Source organism: Taeniopygia guttata, chromosome 2 (assembly GCF_048771995.1).
Source record: "Taeniopygia guttata chromosome 2, bTaeGut7.mat, whole genome shotgun sequence".
Lineage (NCBI taxonomy): Eukaryota > Metazoa > Chordata > Aves > Passeriformes > Estrildidae > Taeniopygia > Taeniopygia guttata.
In genome coordinates, this window is record NC_133026.1 from 816,988 (window position 1) to 829,410 (window position 12,423).

Sequence of the window (12,423 nt, forward strand, 5' to 3'; positions counted from 1 at the left end):
CCAGACACAGACACAGAACCTCCCTGGATCCCAGACACAGACACAGAACCTCCCTGGATCCCAGACACAGAACCCTCCCTGGATCCCAGACACAGAACTCTCCCTGGATCCCAGACACAGAACCCTCCCTGGATCCCAGACACAGAACCCTCCCTGGATCCCAGACACAGACACAGAACCTCCCTGGATCCCAGACACAGAACCTCCCTGGATCCCAGACACAGACACAGAACCCTCCCTGGATCCCAGCTGCAGACACAGAACCCTCCCTGGATCCCAGACACAGACACAGAACCTCCCTGGATCCCAGACACAGACACAGAACCCTCCCTGGATCCCAGACACAGACACAGAACCCTCCCTGGATCCCAGACACAGAACCTCCCTGGATCCCAGACACAGAACCTCCCTGGATCCCAGACACAGAACCTCCCTGGATCCCAGACACAGAACCTCCCTGGATCCCAGACACAGAACCTCCCTGGATCCCAGACACAGAACCTCCCTGGATCCCAGACACAGAACCTCCCTGGATCCCAGACACAGAACCTCCCTGGATCCCAGACACAGACACAGAACCTCCCTGGATCCCAGACACAGAACCCTCCCTGGATCCCAGACACAGAACCTCCCTGGATCCCAGACACAGACACAGAACCCCCCTGGATCCCAGACACAGACACAGAAACCCCCCTGGATCCCAGACACAGAACCTCCCTGGATCCCAGACACAGACACAGAACCCTCCCTGGATCCCAGACACAGAACTCTCCCTGGATCCCAGCTGCAGACACAGAACTCTCCCTGGATCCCAGCTGCAGACACAGAACTCTCCCTGGATCCCAGACACAGACACAGAACCTCCCTGGATCCCAGACACCGACACACAACCTTCCTGGATCCCAGACACAGAACCCCCCTGGATCCCAGACACAGAACCTCCCTGGATCCCAGACACAGACACAGAACCCTCCCTGGATCCCAGACACAGAACCCTCCCTGGATCCCAGACACAGAACCCTCCCTGGATCCCAGACACAGAACCTCCCTGGATCCCAGACACAGAACCTCCCTGGATCCCAGACACAGAACCTCCCTGGATCCCAGACACAGAACCCTCCCTGGATCCCAGACACAGAACCCTCCCTGGATCCCAGACACAGAACCCTCCCTGGATCCCAGACACAGAACCCTCCCTGGATCCCAGACACAGAACCCTCCCTGGATCCCAGACACAGAACCCTCCCTGGATCCCAGACACAGAACCTCCCTGGATCCCAGACACAGACACAGAACCTCCCTGGATCCCAGACACAGACACAGAACCTCCTTGGATCCCAGACACAGAACCTCCCTGGATCCCAGACACAGAAACCTCCTGGATCCCAGACACAGAACCCTCCCTGGATCCCAGACACAGAACCCTCCCTGGATCCCAGACACAGACACAGAACCTCCCTGGATCCCAGACACAGAACCTCCCTGGATCCCAGACACAGAACCTCCCTGGATCCCACACACAGAACCTTCCTGGATCCCAGACACAGACACAGAACCTCCCTGGATCCCAGACACAGACACAGAACCTCCCTGGATCCCAGACACAGACACAGAACCTCCCTGGATCCCAGACACAGACACAGAACCTCCCTGGATCCCAGACACAGAACCTCCCTGGATCCCAGACACAGAACCTCCCAGGATCCCAGCCGAGGCAGTCCTGGGGAGGGTCCTGCCAAGGACAGCAGAGTCACAGACGCTGCCAGGGCAGCCCTGGGCGTGGGGACAGCAGCTGGTGCCCAGCCCACACGCTGATGGCACAACTGCCCGTCCCCAGCAGCTGCCAGGAACCAGCCGTGCCCTGCTCTGGGATATCTGTGGCAGGGAGGAGGAGATCCCAGCTCTGCCTGGAGCTCTCGCCCTGCAGAACCTCCCTGGGCATCAGCCCAAGGCCTGGACCAGCCCCAGCTCAGGGATGTGCTCAGACCCCTCTCCGTGGGGCAAAGGGGTCCCAGCTCTGCCCCCAGAGCCCCCTGTGCTGAGCCGTGCCCTGAACCCCTCTAAACCAACATCCAACCACAACACCCTCCTCCTGCCTCCCAAAAACCAGCTGCTGCACCTTCTGTCTCAGAGGGGCAGAGCTGTCAGAGCCACCAGAGCTCCCAGGGTCAACAGACTGCCCTGGATATGAACAGCACACAGGATGGCTCCTGGAGAGCAGAGCTGCAAGGGCAGGGATGCATCCTTCATCAGGCACCTGCTAAAACCCTCCCAAACGACCTTGGAAAGAGGTTTCAGAGACAACAGGGCTGCATCCTTCATCAGGCACCTGCTAAAACCCCTCCCAAACTACCTTGGAAAGAGGTTTCAGAGACAATAACTGCTTTGGGACAGCCCGTTTTAATATGAGGGATGTGGCTTACTGAGAAAGGAACTGCCTAAACAACGCACAATGTCACAGATAAATGAGCATTAATATAATAAAAAGAGAATTGCCCAGTTTACTTCTACACTGTAAATTTCTAAGTTACTATGATGACATCAAGGTGTCCATTACAGCCTACCCAAATTATTCTGAACAAGGGATAGAGGGACAGGACACAGGGAATGGCTCCCACTGCCAGAAGGCAGGGATGGGTGGGATTTTGGGAAGGAATTCCTGGCCGGGAGGGTGGGCAGGCCCTGGCACAGGGTGCCCAGAGCAGCTGTGGCTGTCCCTGGATCCCTGGCAGTGTCAGGACAGGGCTGGGAGCAGCCTGGGACAGCGGAAGGTGTCCCTGCTGTGGCAGGGGGTGGAATGGGATGGGCTTTACGGCCCCTTCCCACCCAAACCATTCCAGAATCCTGTGACTTTGCTCCATGTAAGTCTCTCAGATGCCCCAGGACTGAAACCTCATTCGTTCTTAATTGTATTCTGAAGACACAGAGAGCTCCCCCACAGCTGTTATTTTCCAGAGCCATGGAGAGCTCCCCAACAACTGTTGTACTCTAGAAACACAGAGAACTCTTCAATATTTAAGTCTTGTCTAATCCAGAGACAAAATGAGCAGCTCTGTAAATGCAACTCTCCAACTCTCCCTGCCCCTCAGGAGCTCTGGATCCCTGACCAAGCTCGGTGCTGCTCTGGGATTCTCTCCAGCTGGTCCCCCTGGAGCTGGACACACAACTGCTGCTGACAGCTTCACCACCGAGATGTACAAACATCTATTTTTAAGAGTATAGACTGGACAAAAGCCAGTTAAAATCACCACGTAGTTCTCTGGGAGGAGCCACGCACCTACAGCAGGATGAAAACAGAACAAGTTGAACCAGAGTCCATTTCCAGCACATCCAAAAGGGAGCCAGCCCTTCCCTGCTGGAGTGTTAAGGCTTAATCCTTGAGCACTGGTATCAATTTTCTTGTTTGCCCAAACCAAAATTACTTTTTTTAAAAGGATAGTCACAGCAACATTCCAAAACTCACTCACCCTGTAAAGTCTCCTTAGCCCAACTCTAATTACCTTCCAGAGTCACAAGAAACAAATACCTAATTTTGATAACCAGTTTGAAAGGAGGGGCTTTCCCTTGGCTCCCATTGCTGCACCACACACACCCTGAGCGGTACAGAGCCAGCCTGGCCGGGGATTTCGAGGCACAGCAAACACTTTCCGTGCTCAGCAGGGCACCTTCCCGGAGCAGCGATTTCCCGGGATCCCGGGGCTGCTGGGCCAGGGCAGGGAAAGGCAAAAAAAGCACCGCTGCTGCAGGGCGTGGGACAGCACAGAACCGCAAGCGGAACAAGCCAAACTGCACGGATATTCTGTTACATTTATTTCCCCGTCAACACAAAGAGCTCGAGCAAACTGCGCCCCACACCCCGATCCCAGCTGGAAGGACTGGAAAAACACACCCGAGCCCGGGCTGCTTTCACCCCAGCTCGGATTCCCAGTTCAGATTCCCCTTCTCGGGTTCTCCGCCACACAAAGAACCCGACCGACAGCCGGGGCTGCTCCAGGGGTGACGGACAGCGGGGCTGCCCCAAAACACCGGGGAAAGGCGGAGATGAAGGCAACCGGGGCCGTGCAGCATCCCCGGGCACCGCCGCGACCCCGAGCTCCGCCAGCACCGCCGCGAAGTTACACCGGCCATCCCCACGGCTCCGAACCCAAATTAAGTTATAAAGTCAGCACGTTTAAAAAAAACCACATAAACAAAGCGAAGCAGCCGAAGCGTGCGAGGAGGAAGAGGAGCCCGGGGCAAGGCGCGGGGTAAATTTAACGCGGCTCCCAAAGCTCCCGCTGTGTTTTTCCTCCCTTTTCCAGCACTGCCGACACCGCCGGGGCGCGGCCGAAGCGAAACCGGCGGGGCCGGGACCTGCCCGCACAGGAAAGTCACTGCCGGGGGCGAGCGGGCACCGGCCGGGCCCCCGCGGGCAGCGGGGACGTCCCGGGGCTACCGGGGCTGCCCCAAACACGGCCCCGGGCACCGGCCTGCGCTGAGGGAACGGAAACGTGCCCGGGGCTGCCGCCGAGCCGGCCCCGCGCCCGCCGCCGCTCACAAAGAGCGGAGCAAACCTCCGCCCCCCCCGTCCCGTCCGCCGCCCGCCCGGTGCCCTCCGCCCCCGCCGGGCCGCACCTTCTTGTAGTGCTTCCCCAGCCACACGCGGACCGAGTCGAGCTGGGACACGGTGTCGGGGCTCTCCCAGAACTTGCCGGCAGGGCCACCGTCCTTGCGGCGCGCCGCGGCCAGCGCGGGGCCGGGCCCGCCCGCCGGGGCCGCCGCGGGGCCGCTCCCGGGGCCTCCGCCCGCCGCCAGCGCCGCCGCCGCCATTGTCCCCGCGCGCCCCGCGCCGCGCATGCGCCGCGCCCGCCCCGCCCACCCCGGGAGCGCGCCCGCCGCCGGAACGGGAGCGCGCCCGCCGCCGGAACGGGAGCGCGCCCGCCGACTCGGAACGGGAGCGCGCCCGCCGACTCGGAACGGGAGCGCGCCCGCCGACTCGGAACGGGAGCGCGCCCGCCGACTCGGAACGGGAGCGCGCCCGCCGACTCGGAACGGGAGCGCGCCCGCCGACTCGGAACGGGAGCGCGCCCGCCGACTCGGAACGGGAGCGCGCCCGCCGACTCGGAACGGGAGCGCGCCTGCCGACTCGGAACGGGAGCGCGCTCCGGGGGGCTCGGAACGGGAGCGCGCTCCGGGGGGCTCGGAACGGGAGCGCGCTCGGGGGGGGCTCGGAACGGGAGCGCGCTCGGGGGGCTCGGAACGGGAAGGCGATCGCGGGAGTGCGTGGGGATGCGGACAGGAGCACGACCGGGACCGTGAACGCGCCTGGGGATGCGGTCGGGAAGGCCGGCGGGAACGCGCGCGCCGCTCCGGTGCGGCCCCGGCCCGGCCGAGCCGCTCCGCTGCGGGACCCCGGGGGCTCCGGGCCGCGAACGCACCGTCCGTGCCCTCGGTACCGGCAAGGGGGTGCTCCGTGCCCTCGGTACCGCTCTGGTCTGCTCAGGCCCGGTGTGGAGACCCTGACGTCCAATTAAGGAGTAAATTGGGTGCTGACATAATTACCTGCAGGTGTCTGCACCAAGTCTTCACTGCCTGGGTGCCTTTATCTTTCCACAACCCAGGAATAGGTCATTATGAAACAATTTCCCCCAAATTTCCTTTATAGAAACCACTTCGTTTTGAGTGTCTACTAATGTTTTATTTGTGAATTGAACATAACAGAGACATTTTTTTTAAATAGCAAAAACATGTATATAATTTTAAAAGTACATCACATTTTAGTTCCAACATTATTAAATAGAGCACCAAGAAGTCCTTCATTAAAATCACAATCCCCAGTATAAAACTGTCCCTGGCATTTACTGTAGTTTGTAAATGTTCCTCGTCCCTGAACACTCCAAAGCAGAAATAAACACCTGCAGGAAAGGAAACCTCTGGAGATACAGGGAATAATAAACCCAGCAAACATCCAGAAATCTGAACTTCACCATAAAATCTCATCCCATTCCAGCCCTGCCGTGGCAGGGACACCTTCCCCTGTCCCGGCTGCTCCCAGCCCCGATGGGACACTGGCCTGGGACACTGCCGGGGATCCAGGGGCAGCACAGCTGCTCTGGGCAGCTCCCCGGTCGGGATCGGGATAGGGCCCGGTCCTTCCCCGGGATCGGGATCGGGATCGGGATAGGGCCCGGTCCTTCCCCGGGATCGGAACCGGGATCGGGGCCAGGACTGGGCCTGGCCGGGTCCATCCCCGGGATCGGGGCCGGGATCAGGATCGGACTTGGCCGGGTCCTTTCCCGGGATTGGGATCGGGATCGGGGCCGGGATCGGGGCTGGCCGGGTCCATCCCCGGGATCGGGGCCGGGATCGGGACTGGGATTGGGATCGGGGCCGGGATCGGGATCGGGGCCGGGATCGGGGCTGGGATCGGGACTGGCCGGGTCCATCCCCGGGATCGGGATCGGGATCGGGGCCGGGATCGGGGCCGGGATCGGGATCGGGATCGGGGCCGGGATCGGGGCTGGCCGGGTCCATCCCCGGGATCGGGGCCGGGATCAGGATCGGGATCGGGGCTGGGATCGGGGCTGGCCGGGTCCATCCCCGGGATCGGGGCCGGGATCGGGATCGGGGCCGGGATCGGGGCTGGCCGGGTCCTTTCCTGGGATTGGGATCGGGGCAGGGATCGGGATCGGGGCCGGGATCGGGATCGGGGCTGGCCGTGTCCATCCCCGGGATCGGGATCGGGATCGGGATCGGGGCCGGGGCCGGGATCGGGATCGGGATCGGGATCGGGATCGGGGCCGGGATCGGGATCGGGATCGGGATCGGGGCCGAGGCTACAGCGCCCCCAGAGGCCGCGCCGCCCATTGGCTCTGCCGTTGCCATGGGGACAGCCCTAGCCGCCCATTGGCTCTGCCGTTGCCATGGGGACAGACCCCGCCCCGCGCCCACGAGGGGCATCGCGCCGCGGCGCTGCCGGCCGCGGAGAACGCGCGGGCCGTCTCAGTTCCGGGCAGAGCGGAAGTGAAGTCCGCCGCGCCGGAAGCGCACGCGGGTGCTGCCGGGAGCTGTAGTCCCGAGGGGCGGCCCGGCGGCGGCAGTCGCGGTGCGGAGGTCGGTGCTGGGCGGGCGGGGGTCGGACCGCGACCCCTGCGGAGAACCGGGGGGGCCGCGGGGGCGGGACGGCGGCGGGAGGAGGGGGAGGAGCGGGGGATGGCGCCGAGCAGCGCGGGGTGAGGCGGGGAGGGCCGTGCGGGGCCGCGGCCTGTGCGGGCGGGGCGGCGCGGGCGGGGATGCTCGGAGGCACCGGGGATGCTCGGCGGCACCGAGGATGCTCGGGAGGCCCCGGGGATGCTCGGGGAGGCTCCGGGCACCGCTCCCCGCGGGGCCGGGGCGAGGGGCCGGCGGGGGGAGCCCCGGGAAGCGGCGCCCCGAGCGCGGCTGTGCCCGGAGCTCCGTCCGTGCCCGGGGCAGGCTCCGCTCCGCTCCGCTCGGAGCCGCTCTCCCGCTGCCCTTCCCGCTGCCGCCTCTCCGTGCCCGCCCGCGGCTCGCCCCGGCCTCACCGCCGGCCCCGTTGAGCCCCGTGGCCGCGGGGATGGTCGCTCCGGGTCACCGGTTCGGCCCCGGTGCTCGGGGCCGTTCGGAGCCCGGTGCCACCCGCAGCCGTTCCTTGCCGCCGCTCACGGCGAGCATCCCGCGGGGCTGGCCGTGAGGAAAGGGTTCCTGTAGGGAAAGGTTTCCTGCAGCCATCCGCGGCTCCTGCGGCCCAAAGCACCAAAAGTACAAAATAAATCAGAGCTGCGAGCGGCGTGCTGGCGCTGCCCGGAGCCCGGGCGGGCAATCCTTGGGCTGGATGTGCAGATTTCTCCTTTGTTCTCCTCACAAAGCACTCGGGGCTCTGCCCTTTCCAACACCGCTGGAGTATCCCAGCAGCCAATAATCAGAATTGCTGTGATTTTCCCTGCGTGTCGCTCGGGGATGTAGTTTTTCCTCATGTAGTTGTTTTCCAGTTTTCCAGCAATTCCTCCCCATCCTTTGGGATTTTATCTGACAATATTCTGTGCCGCTTTGCCTGGTTTCACTCTTTGCAGCAGGAGCACTGAGTCTGTTCCTAACAAACTTTTAGTGTCTCTTGTGCCACCCGGGACTCTGGAGTTTGCTCCCGTGGATTCTCCTTCCAGCTGTGCCATTGCCTGTCCTGGCCATTTCTTCCCAAATCCAGTGTCCTCAGGGCTCCCACATCTCTCCTGTCATCAGACAAAATCCATTTTGAGTCTTTCCATCTCTGTGTTTCCCTGCGGGCTGGAGCAGCTGCCACAGTTGGACACATTATTTGGGATTAGGATCTGCAGGAGCAAACCCCTGGGATTTCCCCCAGGCTGCTGGATGTGCTAAAAGTGATTCCCAGGTTGGGATCCTGCTGCCCAGATTCAGCAGATCCTTTATTCTCCTCCCTGTCCTGCCCCACTCCCGCCCAGTCTGATTCTTACTGGTTCCCAGTAAGGCTCCCAGCCCAGCTGGGATCTGCAGCCAGGATCCTACAAACAGCTGGGTTGGAATCTTGCTTATCCAAGAGGAGCTCAGTTGTTCACCTTGGAGACTGATCCCTGGAGGGTTCTCAATTATTTTATTTCTTTGTTCTTGAGCAGAAAAGACCACTTCCATCAACTTTGCATTGCATGTCCCCATTTGGGTTGGAAGAGAGTGTAAGGATCACCCAGCAAGGCCATGGTCAGGCTGTTCCCAATATCCAGCCTGGCTTGGACACTTTGGGGATCCAGGGAACACCCACAGCTTCTCTGGAATTCCATCCCACCCCTCCTCACCCTCCCAGCCAGCAATTCCTCCCTGTATCCCATCCATCCCTGCCCTCTCTCAACTCAAAGGCATTTTTGGAAGAGCCCTTTTTCCCACCCATGGGTGAGGCATTCCTTGTTGCTGCTCCCTGAATTCCCACTAGGGAATGTTGCAGTTTATCTGAGGGAGGGATTCCCTGGATGATTCCCTGGGGTGCCCCCACAAACAGCTGCCCCTCTTGGCTCAGAATGTGGAGGGGGATGTGGCCAGTGCCCTGGGGGTTGGATTCCCTGCAGCATTCCCTGTCCCACTCCTGGTTTCCTCTCTGGAGCATTCAGGGATTGGCTCTTTCCTGCTGGAGCAATACTGGACTCACCCAACTCATCAAAATCCCCTTGTTTTTAGGGCAGTTTAAGCCAGGCTGGGATCATCCCCATGGAAGGGGCACAGGCTGCTGTGTCCAAGCTCCAGCCTTGGGAATCTGCCTCCAGAACCACAAAAAAACCTCCCCGACTTTGTTCCCTGCAGTGATTTATCACAGCAGGGACATTTCCCTCTGAGAATCACCACAGCACACGTGGGGTTGAATTTTTGCCAAGTCAATTAATCTGTTTTTATTGATTTCATCCTTGGAAAAGGCCAGGTGTGGCCCTGGCAGCCAGGGCAGGTTGGTGTCCGTGTGTCCGTGGGGAGGAACCCATGGACCATGGACAAGGTGTCATGTCCAGAGATGTGGCCACAAAATGGGCTGGGTTTATTTGAAGCTTTTTTTTTTTTTTTTTTTTTTTTTTTCTGCTACTGAAGTAATTTTGTCTTACTGAAAGCAAAAGTGAATATTTGGAATGATAATTGCAGGCTATTAATTGCATGCTCAGGAAGTCATTGATGGGGACAGCCAATGTCCATAGAATCCCAGAATATCCTGACTTGGAAGGGATCCACCAGGATCATGCAAGTCCAACTCCAAACTAACTTTGTAAATAATGACCTTCACTCCTCACCCATCTGATCTGAGTTTATAGAAAATCCTTGTTACTGTTTCCAAGAATCCCTACAGTGTATTTAATACTTGGCATGACAGATAAAACACCCCAAAACAAAGTTGGTTTTCTTAACTGAGTGAAAGTTATTTTAGTAAGAAAATAAATAGGAAGTTTAACACAGTTTCAGTAAAGAACATTATCAAAAATACATTTCTCTTTCCTCTCCTGGGTTTGTTTTTTTTCATTTAAAGGGAATAATGGCAACAATCTACTTCATCCTGGCCTAAAAGGCTTTTAAAAACCCCTCATTTTCACCACAGAGCCAAAGCAGAACCACCTGAAACATTTTAAAGGAACTACCAATTCTAACTTGCAGTTTCTTTGTGCTCCCTCCTGCTGTCCCAGGAACCCACCCTTCCCGCTGGGATGGAGATGTTCTCGCTGAATTCCCTCAAAGGTAAGAGCTGGCACAGCCTGGGGCTGCACTGGGGATTTTCCTGAGCTCGGAGGGGGAAGCTGGAGCAGGTGGCTGAGGAGGAGGAGTTAATTGTGTGAGGAAGGAGCTCAGTGTGGCAGGAGAGCTGGCACAGGAGGGACAGGACAGGATTTCAGGGAAGCAGAGGGATTGGGCAGGGGAAGAGCCCTGCAGTGTTATCCAGAGACACTGGACACTTGTTTGCCTTTCAGCTTCAAGCACAGTTTTTTTCCCTTTTAATTTTGTCCCCCTAAATATTCCTGTATCCTTCAGTACCAACTCCTCGAGCTCTTTATCCTTGGGATTTGATCCTGTAATACCTGTCACTGTCACCATGGCTCTTTTCCCTGCCATTGCTTTGCCAGCTTTCCTTTCAATCATATTTTGTCCTCAGAAATCCCTCCAGTCACCATTTCCTGTTTTAACTTGTGGATCTTTCCTGAGCTCTGTTACTTGGTCTTAAAGAGAGTGGATAGAATGGACTAAAATATTCCAGCTCTGCCTCCATCCCAGGGAATTCATCCTTTCCCCTGGCACTCAGGACACCCACCACTCCTGTCACTGCCCTGCTCTGAGCCACCAGCACTGGGGCTGCTGGATTTAACCTAAAAATCCCAGAATTCTTCCCAGCCCGGGGCAGGACTTGTGTACAAAATGCCTTCAGCTGGGAACAAAGCCCCTCTCCTCCACCAAATCCTGTCAGTGGGGTTGGAGTTGGGTGGAGAGATGGAATTTCCTGGTGAGGGCTGGTGGTTTGTCATGGCCAGGCTGGGTTTGGGACTCGGGATGCTCCAGCCCTGGGGATGAAGGAATTCCTGAATGACCCGTGGCTCCTTAAGGAGCTGCTGCCCCTGCACAGGCTTGGCTGGAGGGGCAGCTCCAGCCCAGCTCACCCCAGGAGCTGCCAAAGCTGGGAGATGCCTCTGGAGACTCTGCCCGTGCTGGCTAACGCTGCTCTCTGCAAAATAAAGATACCTGGAATCGGCGACTTCTGGAATTTTTCAATAAATTGAGTCTTCACCGCTGTTTCTGTGCCCACAAGATAATTTTTTATATCATTTTTGGTGACAAACCACCAGCCCTCCTCACCCCTGACTGTCCCTGCACACTGGGACTGCCTGTCAGCCTCTTCCCCCAGCTTTTCCAGCCCCCTGCCCATGTGTTTCCATGATTTCCCCAACTTTTCCAGGCCCTTCCTGTGTGTTTCTGAGGTTTTTCCAGCTTTTCCAGCCCCCTGCCTGTATTTCCAGGCTTTTTCCCAGCTTTTCCAGCCCCCTGCCTGTATTTCCAAGCTTTTTCCAAACTTTTCCCGCCCCCTGCCCATGTTTTTCCAAGATTTCCCCAACTTTTCCAGCCCCTTCCTGTGTGTTTCCAAGATTTCCCCAACTTTTCCAGCCCCTTCCTGTGTGTTTCTGAGGTTTTTCCAGCTTTTCCAACCCCCTGCCTGTGTTTCCAAGATTTCCCCAGCTTTTTCAGCCTCCTGCTCGTGTTTCCAAGGTTTTCCAGCCTCCCTTTCCTTCCAGTCCTCCCTGAAGCTTTTGCTTCCAAACCACCTCAGTTTATTCCTGAATAAAAAGTAAAAATGATGGTAAAACAGTAAAAACAATAGTTTTTACTGTGCAACGTGCTGTCACAAGATTAACACAGGATTAATTCCCTTAAATTGAATGAGTTGTTTTCCTTTTTACTGGTCTGGGTGATCTTTGGATGGTTTTTGAATGAACAATCAGTTTTGAATTATTTTTCCCATTTTAGTGGACCAATCTCTTAAAATTTGTGATCCAAGTGCCAGAATAACTTCATGTCTTAAAAAAAAAAAAAAAAAAAAAGGGTTTTTTTGTCATCTGGTGCTGATTCAGGATCTGGGTTTGTGTCTCCACTTGTTTGGTTTATTTTTTAGTAAAAGAACTTACAAAGACAAATCAGCAGCCAATTCAGAGCTTCTAAAAAGGGAATACAGGAGAAGGCAAACTTGGTGTAATACGACTTTTTTGAGTGTTGAACTCTTCTAAAAAGTTGGGTTTTTTTTCTTTTTTTTCTTCCTTTTCCTTAGTTTTTTTTTCTTTTTTCCTTTTTCCTAAAGGGTTTTATTTGATAACTTTATTCATCTTGAACCTCTTCTCATGGAGCCCAGGCTTTGTAAAACTGAGCTGTGCCATTGTATTAGTCAATATTTTTTACCTTATTGAA

General features: G+C 57.4%; 2 protein-coding genes across 3 annotated transcripts in view; one reads left to right on the forward strand and one right to left on the reverse strand.

Annotated features, from left to right (window-relative positions):
* SMARCC1 (SWI/SNF related BAF chromatin remodeling complex subunit C1) overlaps positions 1-4,835 on the reverse strand; it is a 64,355-nt gene extending 59,520 nt beyond the window's left edge. For both annotated transcript variants that reach the window (XM_030266911.4, XM_041714195.2), the window contains exon 1: positions 4,615-4,835. In XM_030266911.4, the coding sequence (XP_030122771.2) occupies positions 4,615-4,809 (195 nt within the window). In that variant the 5' untranslated portion in view covers positions 4,810-4,835. The remainder of the gene's footprint in view (positions 1-4,614) is intronic.
* Positions 4,836-6,785: 1,950 nt separating this feature from the next.
* DHX30 (DExH-box helicase 30) overlaps positions 6,786-12,423 on the forward strand; it is a 31,061-nt gene continuing 25,423 nt past the window's right edge. The window contains exons 1-2 of the mRNA XM_030266895.4: positions 6,786-7,092; positions 10,164-10,215. Of these exons, the coding sequence (XP_030122755.3) occupies positions 10,185-10,215 (31 nt within the window). The 5' untranslated portion in view covers positions 6,786-7,092; positions 10,164-10,184. The remainder of the gene's footprint in view (positions 7,093-10,163; positions 10,216-12,423) is intronic.